Below are 22,987 nucleotides of genomic sequence, written 5' to 3' on the forward strand. Positions count from 1 at the left end.
TCAACTGCATCAAGGTAACAGGAATCTCAGTATGAAAATACAAACAGTATGTCTGTCCCATAGCCATCATGTTAGAAAGGTACATTATTATTTTACTGAGAAATGCTTACAATATAAAAAAACCAAAAACAAACGAACACCTTACTGTGGTTCTGGAAGACCCGGTAACCCAAGAGGAAGTAAAAATCAGGAAACAAAAATTACATATACAAAAAAAATATCTATACACAGACTTTACTGGGTAACCGTCTCGCTTTGGGGTTTCAGAGCTATTCAGAATACATGTGGAGAGCGTGGCAGTGTTTGGGAGTTACTAAGGGGCAGTCACTGAAAGCAACTTAGACCCGAGCAGATATGCAAGTTAAAAAGATCTGAGCTCTGCTTGGCTTAACCGACATATGCAGAACTCAGTGCACTGCGTTGAGTTGTGGTATGGCAGGAAAGCGAGCGACTCATTCAGAAGTTGCCTTTGTGGTATTGTGACCTGTCAAAATGGAGGCTTGCCCTAAAAGAAAGCCTGCTTCAATGGAGCTGCACTGCTCATTTCAAACGTGTTCCTCCGTGTTAGAAATGGACTCTATTCAACTGGCCAATCTGCACGTGAAAACAGCCATTGGATTCAGCTTCTGTTATTTGTAATTAGTGTCCTCACCTCAAACAACACAACCGCTGCTGGACCAACAGGTCAACAGCTGGGTTTTAACCCTGTAAATGTAAACACAACTTTGTGCAGCAGTAACACTCATGGCATCTCACACAGCCTTGCAAATACTTCTTCCAAGGCAATTATTGGCAGTGAAGCCGAGTTTAATCTAGTCTGGGCATCTCTAGGATGGCTGTGCTTCCCAGGAAGGAAACCATTCTACCCTAACGAAGCTTTAACGAGGCATTGTCTGGGCCTACAGTAGCTCGGCCTGTAGCCTCTAACTTACTCCTTTGCTAACTGGAGGTTTAACATTGTGTCCTCCTCACACCAGCCTGCCAAGCTACAAACCCGTCCAAGCCTTGTTTGTAAGCCTCTTAACAATCAAATGCAAACCGCCAAAGGAAAGACCCCAACAGGAGGGCAGGCTGTCTGTGAGAGTGAAAGGAGCATTCTGGGGAGCACAGAGCTCACATACATTCAGAAGGCAGGAAATGGAGGCAGAGACGCAGCAGGCGTTTTCTCCCACAGGAACAGGGAAGTAGCTGGCAGATGGGATGCTCACCTAGGCACTGAGCCTGCTCAGCAGGGTGCAGGTGCTGCCTCTCAGGAGGACAGAGGAAGCGCTCAGCTCCACAGAAAAGTGCCGTTTAAGTGCAGCATTCTGGGGCTCCCCCTTGATTTTTCTGTTGTATCAATGCACATTTCTCGCATTAAAAAAATAATAATTAGAATGAGTGGATGAGAAATACGAGGTGTGGGTCAGGACGCCCGTGCACGTAGGTTTCAAAAGCCAAAAGCCAAACCCCGCTCCCCTCTCCCCAAAGGAAAGCCAACAGCAATGGAGAAAAACTATCCACATCCCACCCGTCCTCCCGCCTCGCACCTCTCTCTCCCTGGCTACATGATGGAGGCTGCGAGCCCAGAAACGTGGCTGAGACAGGATTAGGGGCAAGCTAGCTAGAGTAAGGTTCCTCTGCCCTTCTCCTCACATACAGTCCAAGTGGAGGAAGACATGGGAAGGGTGGAGTAGTTCGTCGGGGTGGGGAGTGGGGGGGCAGAGCCCTGGCAGCTTCACTCCCCCTCCTCCTTGATGCGCTGCTGCTTGTTGCGCCGAGCGTCCATGTCAAAATTGAAATCGTTCCACTCGTCGCGGGGCGGGAAGGAGATGGTCTGACGGAGCGTGAAGCGGACCGCGTCGATGACCCGCTCCCCCCGGGTCTCACTGGAGCCCACGCTGACGGTGGAGGCGCCGCTGGGGGTGCGCAGGAGGTGAGGAGGGGAGGAGAAGTCATGGAGCTGCCGGTGGTCCAGGATACCTTTCCAGATGGCATGGCGGAACTGCTCCGGGATCTTGAGGCTCACCAAATCCTGGAAGGCAAAGAGGTCATCTCCTTTAGCAATGGCTCATTGGACTCAGCCGTCCCTGAGATGCAACACACAGACCGTGCCTCCCCAGGACACACAGGGAAATGGCCACCACTCCTGCTGAAATCACTGTGCTAAGGGGTTAGAATTCTACCAGATGCAGAGAGCGGGCGGTTCTCTGGGTTGCTCTTTCTGAATAGACATTTGTGAAGGCCACACAAACAATGCTAGGGGACAAGACCAGCTGAGCAGAAACACGTGCTCGGGCACAAGCCACCAAGGCATAAAGGTGCTAAACCCTCTTCAGTCTTGTCTCCCAGAACAACCTCCAGGAGCTCATGGGAGAGGCAGGGAGGTCTCAGCACGTATAAGAATCTAACCATTTCTCTGTAAGCCGAAGAATGGATTTAGAACCTTCACTTTGAGTTCCAATATTTGAAACTCTTGGCCTTGAAAACTGCCTCTGTTAAGGGAGATCAAAGCAGCTTGTCACACTGTCCTGGAGATGGAGAAATCCACCTCCCAGAGAGAAGGAGCTGGTTGTGTACTGGTTTTCAAACAGGAACCAAGTGCTATTCAATGGCTGTCACCATGCAGGACAGCATCCTGGCCATCACCAGAATACACAGCCCTAAATAGAACAGGGGGATTTTAAGGCTCCAGGGCTGTACAGAAACACTGATCCTCACCCAGGAACAGACAGACCCCACTTCTCCTGTCACCATCCTCCAAACCCAACTCCAGGAATGCTCTAATCTGAGCTCTGCAGCATTGAAGAGTTCAGTTTGGACTCCGCCTGGCCTCTGGGCTAAGATCAGCTCCATTCAGCTGTTAAATTTGCTCTGGGTCCAACCCACCACACAGTTCAGTATGGGCATGTGAATGAGAGGGCCTGATGTCTGTGGCCATCTCTACCCATCCCAACACTTCTCTTGCTAGCCAACAGTGGGGTGGACTCAGCCTCCCTTTGGTAAGCCGGGCACCAGTTGCTCAATGAGGTCACAGTTGTTTTGGTAAGTCAGTGTTGAGTTGGGATCAGCTCTTCTTGCTGCAGCAGTGGGGAGGAAAGAGCAGCCCAGCCTATAAAAGCAACAGCAGCCCAGCATGGCTGATCCCTGGGGAGTGACAGAGGGGTGGGCAGCCTGCCAGCAGAGAACAGCAGCATCAGACAAGAGGAAGCAACCTGGCAGGAGAAACCACAGTGGAGGGGCAAGAAGAAATCAGGTGGCACCAGAGAAGAATTTAGCAATAAGCGACCTGGCAAGATGATTAGTGTCAGGCTGGGAAACAGAGGCAGGGAGAGGAAAACTGCAGACAACGTATGGGCAGCCACTTATTTTTTTGTTTTGTTTTTGAGATCATCAGTTTGCAGGTAAGTCAAGGTATTTCCAGCCCTTATAAATGGAAACCAAGACCTGGAGAATTAATGGGTGTGGGGTTCGGGGCCAACCATGAGGCCAAAACAGAGTCAAATACTCTGCGCCAGGCAAAGCGAATATCCGACTGCACTGGGGATGGCCTCTCAGCCTCCTAAAAAGTCTTCTCTGGTTCACAGTAGACTGGATTAAAACTAGCTCCCCTTAAAAAATTCTCTCTCTCTCTAACAAATAAGGAGTCTGGATTCCTAACCCGCCCGGCCCCCAGCATGGGGTGGAGAGAGCGACAAAACAAAAGGGTGACTGTTACTTACATCCATGGAGTAATGCTCAATCTGATAGATGGTGGTCAGCCCCTGGGTCGTGAAATAATCCACGCAGGATGAGCAGCCCAACCTCGCTAAGAAGCTGCAGGGGAGGAGGGAAGGGAAGGAGAGAGAAAAAGGATCACCCTGGCTGCAACAGCCCAACCGTAGCATAACCAAAGACTCGACCACCTTGCAGCAGCTAGACACTGGGAAGCTGAGCTGTTCCCCGGGGATCAGCTCTTCCAGCATGGCTGAGCTCAGTAGACACCAGACATCACTGCCATGGGATGGCTCTCAGTCCAGTGCCTAGCAGACAGGCATCCACCTCCCAGGGTGCCACGGTGGCAGGCGGTGACCGGAGCAGAGAGGTAAGGGAGCAGCATAAGCAGTGGAGAGCAAACCCCCACAGGGGGAGTCCTTCTGGGTCTGAGCAGAGGTATTTCACTAAGCGGAGAGCTTGCCCTGCAGACATGCAATGCGTGGCCAGAGGGCTTCGCTCAGTAGATTCATAGATTCACTGACTTAAGGTCAGAAGGGACCATTATGATCGTCTAGTCTGACCTCCTGCACAACACAGGCCACAGAATCTCACCCACCCACCCCTGTAACAAACCCCTACCCTATGTTTGAGCTACTGAAGTCCTCAAATCGTGGTTTAAAGACCTCAAGGTCCAGAGAATCCTCCATGCTGCAGAGGAAGGCAAAAAACCTCCAGGATCTCTGCCAATCTGCCCTGGAGAAAAATTCCTTCCCGACCCCAAATATGGTGATCAGTTAAACCCTGAGCATGTGGGCAAGACTCACCAGCCAGACACCCAGGAAAGAATTCTCTGTAGTAATTCAGATCTCACCCCATCTAACATCCCATCACAGACCATTGGGCCTATTTACCTGCTAATAATCAAAGATTAATTAATTATCAAAATTAGGTTATTCCATCATACCATGCCCTCCATAAACTTAACAAACTTAGTCTTGAAGTCAGATATGTCTTTTGGCCCCACTACTTCCCTCGGAAGGGTGTTCCAGAACTTCACTCCTCTAATAGTCAGAAACCTTCGTCTAATTTCAAGTCTAAACTTCCTAGTGTCCAGTTTATATCCATTTGTTCTTGTGTTCACATTGGTACTGAGCTTAAAGGCTAAAATGCATTACACAAACACAGCTGCGCCTCTAAACAACATATCCCTGCTTAACTGTCAGCGTTAGGCTAAAGGAAGCATTAGCCAATGTGTTTGGGCTCCCAGGAGGAAGCAGGACTCTGTCAGAAGCCCCTGGGTTCTATCCCCAGCCCTGACAGTGACTTATTTTGGGACAATGAGAAAAATCCCCTCAGTCTGATTGATCCCACCAAGCACCTCAACTATTGACGACTCCAAGGGGGGCTGAGGCCACTCATCAGCCTTGTAGGCCCCAGGCTGTATCCTCTATTTCCCTTCTCATCTGATGAGGACTATGCTACTTGCTGAGCCTACCTCCGAGTGGGAGGGGTGTCAGTGTTACTCGACTTGTTTGAGAAGCACAGAAACGCTGGTGTGGACAGTGCTACTGGTCAGTGTGCCAAGGACTACCTACCCCTTGGATGTGTTCTATTGAAACTGCTCCTCTCATATCCTCCCCAGGGAGGATCAATCTGATAGCTCCAGAGATGGGAAGGAGAGTGCGCCCAGGTGACCATGTGGCCCATACACTTTGCACCCAATGCGCGAGGCCTTGTTTTCTAAAGTCCTCCTAGCCCCTTGGGTTTGGGTCTCGCCAGCCTGCTCCTGCTCACCTGACGATGCTGCAGTCTGTGGGGTACGGAGGTGGCGGGGTGCAATGAGATGTCGACGGCATCGAGAGGGAAGGAGGCAGCGCCTGCGTAGGGCTGAGACCGTTCATGTCTCCGGTCATTGCCATGTGGGCGCCCATCATGGGAACTAGATGAAACAAGCAAAGGGAGAGAATTGTTACAAAGAAATTCCAGCCCAATGGGCCTTCCCGGGCAGCTCCTTGACTTGGAAATGCTGCGAATTTCAGAGGGAGTCTTAAAGCCACCATAAAGCACCCCAGTGTGCTGTATCATGGGGGTTATCTTGGGTCAGGAGAGCTCTCAAGTCTTCTCTCCTAACTGGAGTAACTGTAGATGATAATCCAGGCCAGGGAGCAGAGGGAACAACTCCAGTCACAAATATGCTGGATGGAAACCTAAGCAAACCGCAGGCTTCTCAGTTTTCTTTGCAGCAGAACAGTGGACAGGACAAAACCAGCAGGGCAACCCAATACAAACACTGAACCACCTGGTTTTCAGAGACACAAAGCCCCCTAAGAAAGTCACAGGGTGCCTTGCGTCTCTGAAACCCCAGCCCTAAATTGCGTCTGGATTGGCAGAGCTGCCGAGCACCACTCTGTGGTTGGGATTTTGCCCCATAGACTGCAATTGGAGGTGCACGCTGCACAGATCTTCTTTGAACTTAGGAAGCGTTTTCATGGACCCAGGGAAAGCTATGCCAAGGAGACAAGTTTGCAACTTCTCTTTAAAAAGGGAATGGGGAGGCAACTGAATGGTAAAAGCAGAAGAGGTTATTGCAGCAGTATGTCAGGCCTGCAACACCTAGCACTTTTTACCCTGTGATTTCAGAAGCGGGACACGTGTCTCAGATGGGGAAACGGAGACATGGACACGTCATTGAGAGACCGCCAGTCAGCAACAAAGCAGACAGAGGAACCCAGATTTCCGGAAGCCCAGCCCTGTGCACCAGTACTGCCTCAAGGGCAGCAGGATTGGCTCCACGACTCGTGCTGGGTCTACATAGCTGGATCAACAGCCTTGGAGCCTGAAACTTGCTCTCTACAGAGCAGGGTCAGTATAGGCAAGCAGCCGTGCATGCTTCCTCCGCCCCACCCCCACAAACATGCCAGAAGGAGGTGTGATTCTCAGCTCGCGTAGACAGACATGCATTAGCAATGCTCCAGCTAGCATCACAAAAATAGCGTGATTGCAGCAAGTCAGGTGGTGGGGCAGGATTGGACTCTGTCGATGAGCCCGAGCCGTTGCCTGTGCCACCAGGACCGTGCTGTTATTTTTACCACGCTACGACGTCCAGAGCTAAAACGTCTGTCTGAGCGAACTGGGAATTACACCTCCTAGCGACAGTACAGATGTACCCTCGCCTAGAAGGAGGACTGAGTGCCCTTCTGAGTGGGAAGGTGGTTCCGCCTAGGCCTGAAATCCTGGGCCACTCTGCTGTGATTGCTGGACAGGGGCTAACGGAGATGGGTGCTGGGACATGGAGAGGGATCACCTGACCAATTCATCCCAGTCCTAACCCCCTCATCAAATACACCAGGAGGGCAATGGGGAGCAAGAACAGAGAAGCAATAGAAACAGCCAGCCCCTTACTGTTGGTTCCCATGCCGTCAGGGATGGCGGTAGGGGTCAGAGCATTGCGCTGCTGGGGGTTGATCAGCTGGCTGACGGAAGGCAGCTTGTTCATGCTGTTCATCTTGCTGAGCGGTGGGGAGCTGGAGCCATAAGACGACTGCGACTGCATAGAAGTCCTGCAAAGTAATGGAGAGGTTAAGAAAAACAAACTGTTGAGCAATAGTCAACATGGTTTCTGTAAAGGGAAATCGTGTCTTACTAATCTATTAGAGTTCTTTGAAGGGGTCAACAAACATGTGGACAAGGGGGATTCAGTGGACACAGTGTACTTAGATTTCCGAAAGCCTTTGACAACAAGTCCTCATCAAAGGCTCTTACATAAATTAAGCTTCATGGTGATAAAGGAAAGGCTCCTTTCATGGACATGAAATGTTAAAAGCAGGAACAAACGGGTAGAATAATGGTAAATTCTCAGTAATGAGAGGTGTAACTATGTGTTCCCGAAGGTCAGTCCTAGGACCAAATGCCTATTACAATTTATTCATTTAAAAATTTTGATCTTTGGAGGGGGAAAAAAGGGGTTTAAATAGTGAGGTGGCAAAGTTTGCAGATGATACTTAAACTACTCAAGCTAGTTAAACCAAAGCAGATTATTGAAGAATTTTCAATAAGACTCTCAAAAACTAAATGATTGGGCAACAAAATGGCAAATGAAAATTTAATGTGATAAATGTAAAGTAATTGCATATTGGAAAAAATAACCCCAACTACACATACAATAGATGGGGGCTAATTTAGCTAGGAGCAGGAAAAAGATCTTGGCTTATCGGGATAGTTCTCTGAAGATGTCCGCGCAAGTGCGCAGAGGTGTCAAAAAAGCAAACAGGATGTTAGGAATCATTAAAAAGGGATAGAATAAGACTGAGAATATATTATTGCCCTTATATAAATCCCATGGTACGCCCACATCCGAATACTGTGTACCAGATGTGGTTCCTCACCTCAAAAAAGATATTATAGCACTAGAAAAAGGTTCAGAAAAGGGGCAACCTAAAATGATTAGGGTTTGGAGAGTGGTCCCATATGAGGAAATATTAAAGAGGCTAGGCCTCTTAGCTTGGAAAAGCGGAGATAAGGGGGATATGATGGAGGGTATATAAAATTAGAGTGTTGTGGAGGAAATGGATAAGGAAAATTATTTACTTATTCCCATAATACAAGAACTAGGGGTCACAAAGAAAATAATTATGTAGCAGGTTAAAACAAATAAAAGGAAGTTCTTCTTCACACAGCGCATAGTCAACTTGTGGAACTCCTTACCTGAGGAGGTTGTGAAGGCTGAGACTATAACAGGGAACTGGATAAATTCATGGTGGCTAAGTCCACAAATGGCTATTAGCCAGGATGGGTAAAGAATGGTGTCTCTAGCCTCTGTTCATCAGAGGATGGAGATGGATGACAGGAGAGAGATCACTTGATCATTGCCTGTTAGCTTCACTCCCTCTGGGACACCTGGCATTGGCCACTCTCGGTAGACAGATACTGGGCTAGATGGACCTTTGGTCTGACCCGATACGGCCGTTCTTATGTTGTTGAAGCTTAAGGAGTAGATAGGAGCTTGAGCCAAGTCTTGTGTGTATCATGGGAGGAGGGTTATCTGTTCTATTTTTATATAAATTACAGGTATCATAGGGGTGTCAGTAGGACAGCTTGTTGAAAAATATCTATTTTTTGTAGGAAATGTTGAAAAATAATTAAAACACACAAATTTCCCAAGAAAAAATGTGGGTTTTTTGGGGGAGGGGGGTGTTGGAAGAACAAACTGAAATGTTTTGAGGGGGGAGTTTGTTTTGTTTTGGTACAAATTTAGTTTTTGGTTTTAAATAAACCCAGAAAATTTCTACCAAAAATGTTCAGAGTTTTTTGTTTTCTTTATTTGTGTTTTATTTATTTTATATAAAAATATTCTACTGAGCCAACATTTTTTCAAAAATCCATTTTCATAAAAAAAAGCAGAGATGAAGCGATTTCAACCAGCACTAGTCAATATTGACAGCTGGCTGCAGACATCGGGACAGTTTTCAAGTTAGGGAACAATTATTACATTGGACGTTTTAAAAACTCTTTGCTGAGGATTCACATAATCAGGCCAACCCTCTACTTCCAGGTGTGAATTACAACCAGAAGTTCCCTGCTGAGGCAGCAGGTGCTTCTGATCTCTATGGAAGCTGAGATTTTAAAAGCAGTTTAGGGGATCTGGATATGCAGCTTCTGTTAGTTTTAATGGGAATCGGATGTCCAAATCCCTTAGGCAGGGCCGGCGCTTCCATTTAGGAGACCTAGGTGGTCGCCTAGGGCGCTCGGATTTGAGAGGGCGGCATTTTGCTGCCCTCGGCGGCAATTCGGTGGCGGGGGATCCTTCCGCGCTCTGGGTCTTCGGCAGCAATTCTGCGGCGGGTCCTTCACTCGTTCCGGGACCCCCCACCGCAGAATTGCCGGGAGCGCGGAAGGACCCCCGCCTAGGGCGCCACAAACCCTGACACCGCTCCTTGCCCTCAGGCTGTTCTGAAAAAATATCACCCTCCAATTACACGTCTCCAAGCCAGACTAAAATCAGCAGCCTCCTCGTGCACCAAAACTAGAAGGTAACCAACCAAACCCTCTCCAAATCCTCCCATGCAAACAGCCTCACTCCAGCCAGTATTAACAGATGCTTCTGTAATAGGCCTGTCCAGGGGAAGCTGCTTGTGAGATCTCTCCCCTCCCCACCCTGGATGGCTTGCAGGGCAGGATTTCATCAGGGAAGGTTCAGAGAGTGCCAGAGCAGAGTGCTCATGAATGGCAGCCCAGTCCCCAGCTTGAGTTACAGACATGGCATTCCATCAGGAGTTGGGTATTATTTGGAATATGCAGAAAATGATCATTAAGGCCAGTCTAATAGTGCAACTGGCAGTGACAGCACATCATACTGTCACAGGAGACTAGCCTCTCCCCCCTGTATGCTGGGCAGAGATCTACCATGCTGGGGGCAAAGGTGCTTGGGAACCGGGCAAGCTTCCCAAATAAAATAATTTCTAACACAGCTTCTTGCCTGGCGGAGCTACAGGGCTTCAGTGATTGCTTCGCTGCATTCCAATCAGGAAGTATCTGTGGGGAGGGGGAACTTTCTCCCTGTTATTTCCATTAGTAAACCCACTCATCTGTTCTCTACCTGATTACACTGGATTCCTGGGAACGGACATTTCTTCTACGTGAATGATGTCGTGAATGCATGTGTGATCTCATGGACCACCTGGAATTGCAGACTTCACCATAAATTTCCTGCCTATAAAGAATTTTTTCTCTTTAAACTAAAAGACCCTGATTTCTGGATGACCTACTGAAACCTTTAGCATCCAAGCCCTACCTCCATACAGACAGGCAGTCTCCACCTGCCCTACACTTTTTAGGCTTACTACATTGGGTGGAGAAGACATCTGTTAACAGGATGCAGTATCTGGAGCCTGAGGAAGTGCAGACTAATTACACAGTTATAGGAGTTACAGAAGGGCGTGAAGGGACCTCCTTGTATTTTGGGGGCACAAACGAAGGACAAGATCCAAAATAAACTTTGCAGACCCAAGGACAAGAGACAGCACAAGATGCGTACAATTAACATTAGTGATGGATGCAGCTCCCAAGGGGAAACGATTCCAAGTCTTGAAATTCAGAGCCGACTTTTCAGGGCAGGGGTGGCAATTTATATCAGAGGTTTCAGATCAACCATTATAAAAGTCCGGGCCAGCCACCAAGTTCAGGTCCAGCTTGATGCCTTGTGAAGGTTCAGTAGGGGTTTGGATTTGGGGGTTTAGTGAACGGACACATTTGGGTGCTTATGCTAGCCAGACTTGAGATAACATGAGCAATGCAAGGCTGAGCAGATGCCTGGAGCAGCAGTTCTCTTGCTTGCAATGCTTATGCAGCCAGAGGCAGGCAAATCACCACATGACAAGCTCTCACCAGCCTAACTCTTGTCAGGTCAATGGAGTGTCATCAGAAGAGAATTTGGTAAAGCCTGAGAGCGGTTTTACTTTTAAAAATACAGTGCTTGTAAGATGATTTTGGGGCAGGGGGGTGCCTGGATCTACTGGGCAGGTGTCTCAAAAGCACTCAGTACTGGATCTAAGGCGTCTCCTGCTCACATTTCAGAGAGAGCAGAGTTGGGCTAATGCTGAATGCTTTTGAAAATACCGCCCAGAAGCGTCTCACCCAGAGCTGATCTTCCTCTCGCTTCCTCCTGATTTATACTGGTCTGACTCCCTGAAGCCAGTGGAGTCGCAGGTACAAACCAGGTGTGAGATTACAATCAAGCTCCATATGCTAATGCCCATAAGCACTTCAGCTCAACTATTTTATCATGTAAGAAGATACCCAGAAAATTAAGAGGCAGACAGAAAAAGAAAAATCCCAAGATAAACCAAGATGCAAAAGTTTATTGAAAATTAACATCACACATCCATGTAGCAACAGCCTCAGTAACACAAGAAAATAGTTCCTGGTATGAAACACACAGTAGACTACCTGGCGTTTGGTGATCTGTTTATAACCAATTGCTTTGTTTCCTCAAATTCCTTTTTTTTTTCCTTTACATGTTTTAAAAGTCCTTGTGGATGAAGCTCTTATTTTAAAATGATGTTTAATGAGTCCAAGGAAGATTATAAGTAGGAGCACTAAAATCCATTTGACACTAATGCCGATGAAATGCATTTTAATATCAAGGCATAAGGACTTTAATCATCAGACTATTACACTTCTTGGAACAGTCTGATGCAAAAGGCAAAAATTTAAATATTGCAACGGATTTTTCTTTTTTTGAAAAGAGACTAGCTAAGCATATGGCCAACAACTTTTGTAGTTATGCAAACTACTGTAAGGGTAATCAACTCTCATATTTCAGGGCATCAACTGATCATCTGGAAGGGCCAGGAAAGAAATGTTTCAACTTGCGATGCCTGGCATGGTTGGCAGGGCTACTTTCAGGCAGGGAAGTATTAGCCCCATCAAAGGCAAGATATTGGACTTGATGGATCACTGGGCAAATCCTAGAAGTTCTAGGGCCTAGATCATAAGACCCTTCTCCACACTGGTGAACATTTACCCACATGCATAGTCCAACTGAAATCAATAAGAAGCATTCACCAACATGAAAGAATGGTTACTTACCTGACAGTAACTGTGGTTCTTGGACATGTACTTATCAGTGTGGATCCCACTCGAGGCAAGTGTGCAAGACAGGAATTTTTTTGAATAGCTGAGACATGCTTGCACCATGGCATCCTCATGAGGCCCACCCACTAGGCTAAAGGTCTAAGGAGCAGAGAGGCCGCAACCCTCTGTTTCCTCACTAATTCGGAATCCTGAATAGGTAGGACACCAAGTGGTGGGATCTGGGAACCTCACTGATTTCTGATATGGGGACATACCCGAAGCAGGCAGAGGATGCAGCTTAAGCTCTAGTGGAATGAGCCGTAATATTGGGAGGGAGAGGTACGTCAGCCATTTGGTAGCAGATTGATAGGCACAGCATGATCCACTTGGATGGTCTCTGGGAGAAGACTGCTTGACCTTTGAGTGCACCAGAGATGGCAATGAAGAAATAAGACAATAGCCAGAAGGGTTTCGCTCTGTCAAGGTAATAGAATAAAGCTCTGGAAACATCCAAAGGTGCTCTCAGAAAGAAAACCAGCATGTGGATGGATTGGTTTAAAATGAAAGCCTGAGACAACCTTCGAAATAAATTTAGGATGAGGTCTCAGCACTGCTGTGTCTCGGATGAATGCTGGGTAAGGAAGATCAACCACGAGAGCTTGAAGATCGCTGACCCTCCTGTCCTATGTGAGGGCAACTAAAGAGTTCATCTCAAGAATGGTGCTGATGCCACTGGTGTCGATGCCAGGCAGCGTTTGTTCAGTGCCGGGCTGGCGGCCAAGCCAGCATCACTCGCCTCTGCCTGGGAAGCAGGTTTCGTGGGTCATTCCCAGGAGGGCTGATGTTTCTGCAACTCCCCACGGGAGACCAAGGACCAGTGCTACAAGCCAGGTCTGTCCTGCCTTGTCTTATACCATCTTCCAGTGCCAGAGCAGACCTCGGTGCCAAGTGCTTGCCTGATACAGATGATTTCTTGTTCTTGTCACATTCTGGCTAGTGGGGGCAGGAGAATTTAACAGGGGTCAGATCCGTCTTTAAGGTGGCACTTCTCTCCTGTGGTCCAGAAGTTACCCTCACAGATTGCTCTGAGAGGCAGAGTTTGAGATGGACACCCCTGAATTTCAGAGTCCTCGCCAAGAAGGAATTGCACATGGCTCTTGCCAAGACAGAATAAGGAACAGAGGTGCTCATTGACAAGAAGAATTAAGCCATCACAAGATGGACCTGGCTTAAAGCCTGAAAGCCTTGAGTTGGCCATTAGCGGAGAAAGGTGCTAAGTACCAAAACGGGTCAGCTTTTTTTTTTTTTGTTAAATAACCAGACTGGAAAACAAAGTGCAGAAGAATACTTAGGACTGAAATCTATCAAACAAGTTAAATCTGAGAAACATCAGACGGCAGCAAGCGAAGAGCATTAGCTCTGTCTCACCACCATGGCAGTGCAGGGGTGGAGGTTGTGGACAAACTTTATGCTCCTCGCTGGCAGGAACAGGAGGAGTTCACTGTGCAGATGCAGCCCAGCGGATACTGCTGCTCAGAAGATTCCTATCTTGATCATATGAGGCCCTTGTGTACCTAGAATGGGATCCACACTGATGCGAGCACCTCAAAGAAGAATCAGGGCTTCACAAGCCAGCGTAGGCTCAGTCCAACCCCCAGTGAAGTCTGTTAACTTCGGAAACCCTTTTGAGTTCAGTGGGAGCTGGATTGGTTCCAGTACGGTTGATACAAAATCAATGAGTCTTTCAAATGACTTCAGCGGGCTGTGGAACAGACCCTTTATGACCACGGAGAGACAATTAATGATTCAGGTTGGAGGTCATATTTCTAAGAAAAAAAAAATCTTGCCTATGCTAATTAATGTGCTTATCACCTCCCTCTGTCCAGCAGTACAAAATATTTTAACTACTTGCATTATTACTGCATGACCAGCATTAAAACAAGGACTACCTGACCAATGGTCACAATCCCCAGCTGTTTATTCTTAAACATACCCCCGGCCCACCACCCGAGTGAAAACAGCTTTAATTTAACAAGACAAGAGGCATTTTACGATTGAGACCTGCTCAGAGAAACTCTCGCGAGTTTCACAAATACAGCAATAGTAACAGTAGAGAGATTTAACAAACATATTACCAAAAAAAAATACATTGAGGAAGGCGCCATTGCGGTTTCAGACCTCCCAATGCTAACGCTATAGCTAAGAGATCTGCAGAACTGTTTATTCTTGCAAAGTTTGAGTCCCTTCAAGAGATTGTTTTCACTATTTTCTCTGTTTCTAACAAGCTGGTTTTTTTGTTTTTATTTGCCAGAGTTCCTAGTCCCAAAACCCCCCAACCTTGGCTCATGGATAGACTGATGGGTTTGGGGGGATGGAATGTTTTAAGATGGCATCGCTTTGTTTGGGAAGCTCTCTCCTGGAGTCCGAGAGTTCACTCCTGAAGCAGGCCGAAAGGAGACTGTAGAGGACGAACCAGAGAAAAGAGAAGATGAAGGCTTAGGACCTTTATAAACAACCCAGAAGAGAAACACCTCCTTTCTACCTTCATGATCACAGTATGGACTAGAAAGAAGAGAAACCCCACGTGACTCGGGGCCTGCATGCAAGGGTCTTGGACAGGAAGGTTCAGCATGCCAGACAGCCCTAGTAGGAGTACCCAAGAACAAAGGAAAGTAACAGAAAAAGAGCACCACCACTAATGGACACAGAAATTCAATTTCCAAATCACGGGGCACAAATACATCTTTGGTGTTGATTCCAGCGACTGATCAGCAACACACTGATCAAGCATGAGCCATGAGTGGGAAAAAGCTCTCATAACTGGGGGTTGAAAACCCAGGTCTAACTGTAGACCACCCCCCACTTTGTTTACTTTAAAACAGTGGCTGGTACCAGACAGAAGAATAATCCAACTTATTGCAAGAAGGTTTCATTGGGTTAATCTACCAACCACACCAACACCTCCCTTCCAAGGCTGGTTATTCCATGCCACGGGAGTGGAACATAGTGCATAGGGTAGCACTGAGATCCACACTATTTTAATGTGGTGTATGTGTGTGGGGAGGGAGGGCTCTACATCATCTGCACAATAAAATATACTACTACTTCCTCCCACTCGGCCCTACCTTTTTGCTCCCTTTCCCTGTGATATTCCTCCAGTCAGAACACCATCCAAATGCCTGGAGCTTACAATGCACGCAAGCAATACAAAGCACGCAAGGCAGACCACTAGCACTCAGACTGTTAACGGTGAGCAACTAGACCAAGGTGTGAACGGAAACTTCACTGATAACATTGTTATTTTTCTACTGACTGCAGCGCAATTTTGCAAATTCATGCCTCAGTTTGATCACCACAAGCATTTGGATTGTCCTGCCTCACTGACGCTGACTTGAAAAATGAACTCCCTGGAGCACGGGTAACAAGGAGCTCGCTCACGTAGACTCAAAGCCAGTCAGTGGTCTGCAGGCTACGGCCATGTTGATACTACAGAGATACTTTGCTGGAAAACAGTGATAAGATGGCTCCTAATTACAGGAATACTTTGTAAAATTGCTTTAACCAATTTATGGCCAATCCAAATTAAGGGCAGTTTGCACTACCTGAACATGAGTACCGGAGCGAAACTGAACACCAAAAAGTGCTGGCTGAATTGGAGAAAGTGTTCCGGTCACATCTATTACAGACTGAGGAATAACTCATGAGGGAAACAGGAAATCTCATTGCATTTACAGCTAGAATATTGGAAGGTTCTATACGGCAACTGGTGGAAGGGTCTTTCCCATCTCTAAGTTCTAGGATTCCCTGGTAATGCAGCAAGTCTGTGTTTTAAACTGGTGTGGCTGGCAGACTGAATGCAAAGTGTCTTCCAAATTAAAGTATGTATTGGTCTTATAAAAATGCACTCAGGGCTTTGTCTGTGGCATATGCAGGATGAAAACTGTTGCTAAACCCCCACCTATGATCATGAAGGTATCTGGCATGCCAGTAAACTAGGGGAAACCATGCATCAAAGAATGAGTAGACAGAATGCAATACGAGACAGAGAGAGAGAGGGACGAAGGGAAGGGAAGGGTATCTGTCAGAATGTAATTATAGTGAAATATTTTGTGATTACCTTGTCAAATGCAACACTTTTTGACCACCATTAGGCTGGTCTTCTCGCTCCCCCAAAATATTAAGACAATTATATTTCCTACCTGCCAAATGCAGTCCGACATTTTTGCATGAAAACTGCAGGCTCTTACAGTATTTTTCCAAGCAGATCCATTTTACTGATTTTTAAACAATTACTATATTGCTGTTGTGGTTTCCCCTTTTGCTTTTTCCAATCCTCAACCACACCCCTTTAAAGATTAAGATGAAACTTTTAATGTGAGGGGGGGGAGGGGAGGGGTTCAGATCTTAACTATGGCTCTAAAAGGTCATTTGAAAGAAATCAGTTTCTCTTTGCTTAGAGCTTGATTACAGAGCACAGCCATGTGCACACAGCTACATCTGGGGAGTACACAGCTACAGGCAGCACGCCAAGGCAATAAGATGCAGGCAAGCCCCAGTGGGACCAGTCAGACACACAATCCACATGGGTGACTGCACGTGTAATTTGTACCTTTGAATCTCCTAACTGTGCATGCAACTCCAGCACACATTTTTGAACGCGTAGCCCTATACACAGAAGTATTTTCCTTTTCTTTAAAAACAGCCTGACAAATGAGTCACCGTTTATCTTGTCCTGATAAACAAGCAGTGACTAAACCTCTCCTACCAGATTAGCAGCATTCACTCATTTTGACCTTACTTCATAGAAGAGACCATGTCATTGAGTCAGTGTCTCCGGAATTTCCTCTCTTCGTTACCCCTTGGCTGAGACCTTGGAAACTCCTTTACCCCCAAGCCGTAGGCAGGTGGTAGCAGATACCAACCCATAGGCTGGTTCTTTATCCCTAAAGGTCTCTGATTCTTGCTTGTTTGTACTGGAATGAATCCAGCTGACCCGCTGTACTGCTGGTTTGCCGAAGTACTCCAACCAGAAAGCCAACCAAGCCTAAGAAGTTGATATTTTTAATGCACTTTTCAGTACGGACTAAGGCCACCTTGCAGGAGAGCTCAGCTATTACTGCGTCAGTATTGTGCAAATGCTGAAGGGTAACTTTCCTCCTCCATTCTTTAAAGCTCTTAATCTTTCTCCACAGTATCTGGGCACACTTGGTAGCGGAGAAATGAACACACGACTGGAGTGGCGCCAGGAGACGTGCGGAAAGAAGTTTCATTAAATTAAGTGGATGGACTCACACACAGAGAGACAGTTTCTAAAGGTAAAAATACCAACTTTGCCTGCCAGGAACCCATCCCATTGATACGGAAAGAGCAAAAACAGTAATTATGGCAAAGCAACACCGTCGGCATTGAGAGGAAGGGTGTCATTTATGTCAATCCTCTTCTGCTTACAAAACCATTTTTATATAGAAATGGCTGTATCGGGGTATCTTTAAAGCCCCAAAGGTATCTCTGGGTACAAGCAGGCTGTGTCTACAGCTAGCCTTTATGACGCAGACAAACTCACAGTGCAGACTCCTGAAACGTAATGGGAATCTCACCAAGTAGATAGGAAAGCCCCACAAGTGACCAATGTGCTCCATCCATTTCAGCCCAAGCCCTGGCTAACGTCCCTCTAACACTATGGCTGGCACTCATAGTGCATCCTCTGCACACGGGGTGAAATGTGCCACTGTGCAGAGAGCACGCACAAGGCCGAGGCACACAAAAGCCCCAAGACAAGGCTGAGGTACCTATGGGCTCAAGTGGGACTTATGAGATACTTCGGTCTCGTGCTGCCCCTAGTCACAGCATTATGTGACACCCATAGCCTCCAGGTGAACGTACACCAGCAGGAATGAAGGCTACCGCATGGGTGGGTGTGTACAATACACACTGCTGCTTTCTGCTGACTGTTCTCAAGCAAGCAGTGCAAGTCCCAAGACCCGGGCTCTATCCTCAGCTGTGTCACAGACTCAGTACGACTGTGGGCAAACCAGAGTCTTCGCGATGGCTCAGTTTTCCCCAGCTGCAAACTGGGAAGCATGACAGCTTCTCTGTCTGAAGTTAGAGAAGTAATGGCAAAATCAATGCTCGTGAATGCGTTGATATCCTTAAACGAGGGGCCTGATGCGTGTGCTAAATATGGCCTTAAATACCCCACGGACACAGTGCTTCTGCCCCTCCCTCTTTTACTTCTGCAATTTTTAACCTACTCTTTTAATTTCCCACTAAGGAATAGCATCTGTCCGTCAAGGATATCAAAGTAATTTATTGAAGGCACAACTGCCCGGTCTAAATGTTCTTTACAATCCCGGCTCATTATGCTCTTGGAAGAGCACTCATAGATAGATTCCAAGGGTGGGTGAGTTGCTGCTGAGGAGTATTTTCTCTTCGCCACAGAGTACGTCCCATACCCCGTATTGCTTAGCTCAGTCATCAGTGCTCAGTATGTTTCTGTCTGCAGGTAGGTTAATGCAAGTGGCTGGACAAAAAGTACTTCAAGACTCTCGATCCACAGCCTGGGCATTCCAGTTAAGAAGCAAGCATTCCGTTCTTCGCCATGCGTTTCGTAAGGTCAAAGGCAAACCGTCTGTGATAACCAGGGACTGGACCGAGTGGGAGGGAGGGAGGGAGGGAGGGTTCAGTTGCCCTATTACTGAGCTAGGAGAAAGCTGCGGAGTTGGGATCTAGCTCTCAGCTCCTCTAAACTTTTGGACCCAGGGATTTGTTTTGAGTCCATCTCTAGCGATGACTGATTACTCCTGCTGCATCTGGCCAATGAGTCACTCTGCTCTAGGCCTTACTATCAGGCAGGATTTTGCCAGAGGGTGGTAATCACAGTATATTCGGGCATTTCTTAACCACCACATCAATGGCTGAGTGCGTGGGGACAACCGAGAAACCCTCTCTCCTCCTCTCCCTCCAACAAACAGTTGATTAGCATACTCACTGCTTCTGGAGCAAGTGCTGCTGCTGCTGCTGCTGCTGCTGTCTGTACGTCTCAATCGTGTGCTGCGGGAGGTACTGCATGAGCTCCAAGGATTCTTTGATCTTTAGCAGCATTTCATACGTCTCCCGTCCCCGTACCTGAACAGTGGGGATAAGGCAACACTTACAGGGCTTGGATCTAAAGTTACAAAGCCACAGGATAGGACTTCCAGCCACCTCCATGAGCTTCTGCTAAAACCAAACAAACCACAGCAGAGCAGGATGCAAATACACCGGCTACACATGCTGTAGATGTTGGGTATAAACCTGCCGTTCCATGTTCTATACTGTGGGTATAATTGCCATGCCAGCCTTTCAGAGGAGATAGACTGAAACTTCACAATCCAGATCTGGATTACGAACACTCGACATCTGGGGGCTGTTTAGATTGAAGCTTTTCATTTGGCTCCATATAAATATGCCGGGAAAATTCAGACCCAGCTGTTTAGCACTCTGCGATAATGCAGTGGTAGGTGCTAGAGAAAATCCTACGTTACATTCTCTTGAGATAAGATTTCTATAGGCCTGGATTTAAATATCACATGCCCCAAGAATAGGGGTGCTTGGATCTGAGGGACTAGTTTGGGTCCATCTCTTCCTTAAAAGTGAACTGTGCTTTGAGTGCCAGGGGCAACATTACTCACTGAGGAAACCAGTCAATTGGCAATTACAGACATTTTTTGCTCTTCTATTCCTGCCGTGTGTTTATTACAGCATATTTCATTTTGATCATTTTCTCTGCAGTGCTGATAATGCTCATAAAAGCCAAAACCCATCCATCTTGGAGAGAAAGAAAAGGGTCCAGTCCATTATTGCTGGAGGAATCTTGAATTTCATAAACTCAGAAATGAGAAGGGAGAAAGATCTATTGGGCCATCCAGTCCACCCACCTGTCACTGTAGACCATTCCTTTTGTACATTCTTGGGTGCTTTGTCCAAGCCATTCTTAAACAATTCAAGCTAAAGCTCACCCCTAAAGCCAATAATCTGTTGATAATTGTGCATCATGGATGTAGTTCTTTTACTTAGAACCAAATAAGCAGCTGATTTACCTCAATTCATTTAGCTGATGCCCAAGGAATTAGAGGAACATGGGCAAAAACTAAAACCAGTACAAAGCTTACCGGTAAGTATAGGAGCTCATCATCTGGAGAGCGACGTTTTTTGATAGATGTCATCTGTATCCCATGCGTACTCTGCCGAAACGCTGCAAAGAAAACCCCACAGTTCCTGATTAGAATTTGGCATGTCTACTGCCACTGGGTTTTCAATGAGGTCTCTGTACTCAGGACCCATAGGTTTGAAAAGCGTTGCTGGCTAAACAGCATCTGCCAGGGCGTGAATGTGACTTGAGGCATCTGTTTGTGGCTATGAAAGTATGGTGCTGATTCTCATATCTTTGATAGTGTATAAATGGTCTTGACAAATGGGAAATGAGTCAACAAGAGAGTATTGTGCAAACAGCAAATCCACAACGAACTGCACTCAGGACAACAAGAGGGTCTTTCCAGACAATGTAACGAATCTAAGCATCTCAGGGCTGCCTAGCTCTCAATGAATCATCACCGTATTTCCCACAACTCTTTAAGAGAATGGGTTGAGTGGCAAAGAAGTAGAATCTATTGATGAGGTAAATCCCTACAGCTTGTTGTTCCAAGCTAAATTCTGGAGCCTGGCTAAATGGAAACACTGAGCATGCAGGAAACCTGGGCTGTTTGATTGGGTCAATGTCTGGGCTTAATCGGAGCCTTGAGTCCAGTTCCCCTTCAGTGGAAGGGGAGTAGACCAACCCTCAGACCATGTTCCATATTTAGGATATCTGTAACACTATTCACAACAGACAGGATTTCAGCGCTGCGAGGGAATCTGCATGCTATCGGTGACAGAAATGCTGGTGGGATAGCAGGCCCACACCAAAGAGGCAATTTGCTTGAGAGCAATTAATGTTTAGTGGTTTTAATTCACTGCTCAAGCAGAAACCCTCCAAAGAGCCTTTTCTATGAGAGCGGTGATTGCTCTTCCACCCCACATCCTCCAGCTCAGTCTTCTCCAATCTTGGCTGCTCTGGTACCGAAGCTGGGGTGCTTCCCACGCCCCGACAGCTTAGGCTGCGAGCCCGCCCAGCTGTGCCAGCTACTTACGGCGTTTCGTACCGTCGCCATTCTTTGTGCTGTCGGAGACTTGCTGCTTTCTAATGCTGTCCTCATCTGCTTTGCGGTCCCTCCCTGGACAAGCGCAAATGCGGGCTTCAAAACACCGGCGGCCTAGGACTTGTCCACTAGAGCAAGGAGAAAGAGGGGAGGCGATAATTCAAGCCCAGCGGTGACCAGCAATGCGTTCGCACATTGAAACTTAACACAAGGGGCAAACTTTCCCACTCCCTGCCTGGCTCACAACCAGAATGCCCCACATCTGAACGAGAGACTGGCTAACAGCTACCTGCTTTGTGCTCACCACACAAGTGGATCCACCCCCTGGTCACTGCATCTCAGCTTGTTCTGTGAATCCCTCCAATAGTACTGCAGCTGCCAAACGGCTGCTTGTGTTCACGATGCAGCCACCGGGAATTTACACCTTTGAGCATCTCAGAACTAGACACACGTGGAATTATTTCAACTGCGTCCACCAAGCTGCATGGCACAGACAGGGCTTCCCCTCTGTAGATCTCAAAGCAGCTCGCAAAGGTGGGCAAGGGTCACCAGACCCACTTAAGAGATGGGGAAATGGGCCCAGAGAGGCTACATGACACACCAAGATCTCAAAGTGAGTAATGCAAAGTCCGTGCTGGAAATAAACACCAGCTTTTCTGAGGCTCAACCTGATGCCCTGATCACTGGATCACCCTGACTTGTAAAAATAGAGGTGAAAATAATTCTCCCCCCCCCCCCCCCGCCTATTTTCAGGAAATCTACAAAACCCTCCTGACATTATGGGAGTAGGGAAGTAATGTTGTCTGGCAAACATAGGGCAATGCTCTCCCACTCCACCCTCCAGAGCTCCCGATCTGCTGCGTGCTACTCACTCTCTTGTTTCCAGGGTTACGATGATGAGGATCGGGCGGCGGTTCATCCCACCAACACAGCTGCTGTTGCACATGAAGTTGTACAACACCGTCGTGAACTCTGTGCCGACCTGGACACAGAAAAGCCGTGATACAGGGGTGACTGCAGATGGAAGGAGCTGTGTATTCCTCTTTTCCCCGCTAGCTACACTTTTATCACATCATATCAAAGACGGGCCGCAAACTGCAAGGGTTGGGTCTGGATTTCGGCTTTCTCAGAGCGTGGGGAAGTTCAGACCCTGGCGGGGGTCCTGCTTCAAACCCCTCTGTGTGGAGGAGGAGGAGGAGGAAGATATGAGCGGGCTGAAGAAAGAGGTAAAGTCTCCTTTAACTAAAGCAAAGAGCTTTTCAGAAATCCCCTCCCTTCCGCGAGAGGCAGGCTTTGTTAGAGAGAGCAAGGGAGAGCACTGATCTCACGCTTACCTGCGGTGGTTCGTAGGGTACAAGTACACTCTGCCTTCCAGTGATGGGGTCTTCCACGTACTGAGCATGGCTGTTTCCTTCCACCCGGATCAAATGGCTGGGAGGGGCGATCTGCCCTGCAGATGGAGGGAGGAGGCAGAAGGAAAGTTTTCCTGTGAAGGAAGCTCAAGCCCAGGGGAGCGTGATCTTCCTTACTCAGCTGGCTCCCATGGCCACCGATGTGATTATTCT

At 47.4% G+C, this 22,987-nt stretch overlaps 1 protein-coding gene across 1 annotated transcript in view; it reads right to left on the reverse strand.

The window, feature by feature from the left end:
* Window positions 1-1,717: 1,717 nt before the first annotated feature.
* Window positions 1,718-22,987, reverse strand: part of TP63 (tumor protein p63) — a 135,708-nt gene continuing 114,438 nt past the window's right edge. Inside the window, exons 6-14 of the mRNA XM_032777329.2 lie at window positions 22,757-22,872; window positions 22,295-22,404; window positions 21,414-21,550; window positions 20,397-20,479; window positions 19,235-19,371; window positions 7,078-7,235; window positions 5,470-5,614; window positions 3,702-3,795; window positions 1,718-2,014 (exon numbers count right to left, since the gene is read on the reverse strand). Of these exons, the coding sequence (XP_032633220.1) occupies window positions 1,718-2,014; window positions 3,702-3,795; window positions 5,470-5,614; window positions 7,078-7,235; window positions 19,235-19,371; window positions 20,397-20,479; window positions 21,414-21,550; window positions 22,295-22,404; window positions 22,757-22,872 (1,277 nt within the window). The remainder of the gene's footprint in view (window positions 2,015-3,701; window positions 3,796-5,469; window positions 5,615-7,077; window positions 7,236-19,234; window positions 19,372-20,396; window positions 20,480-21,413; window positions 21,551-22,294; window positions 22,405-22,756; window positions 22,873-22,987) is intronic.

Source organism: Chelonoidis abingdonii, chromosome 8 (assembly GCF_003597395.2).
Source record: "Chelonoidis abingdonii isolate Lonesome George chromosome 8, CheloAbing_2.0, whole genome shotgun sequence".
Taxonomy (NCBI): Eukaryota; Metazoa; Chordata; order Testudines; family Testudinidae; genus Chelonoidis; species Chelonoidis abingdonii.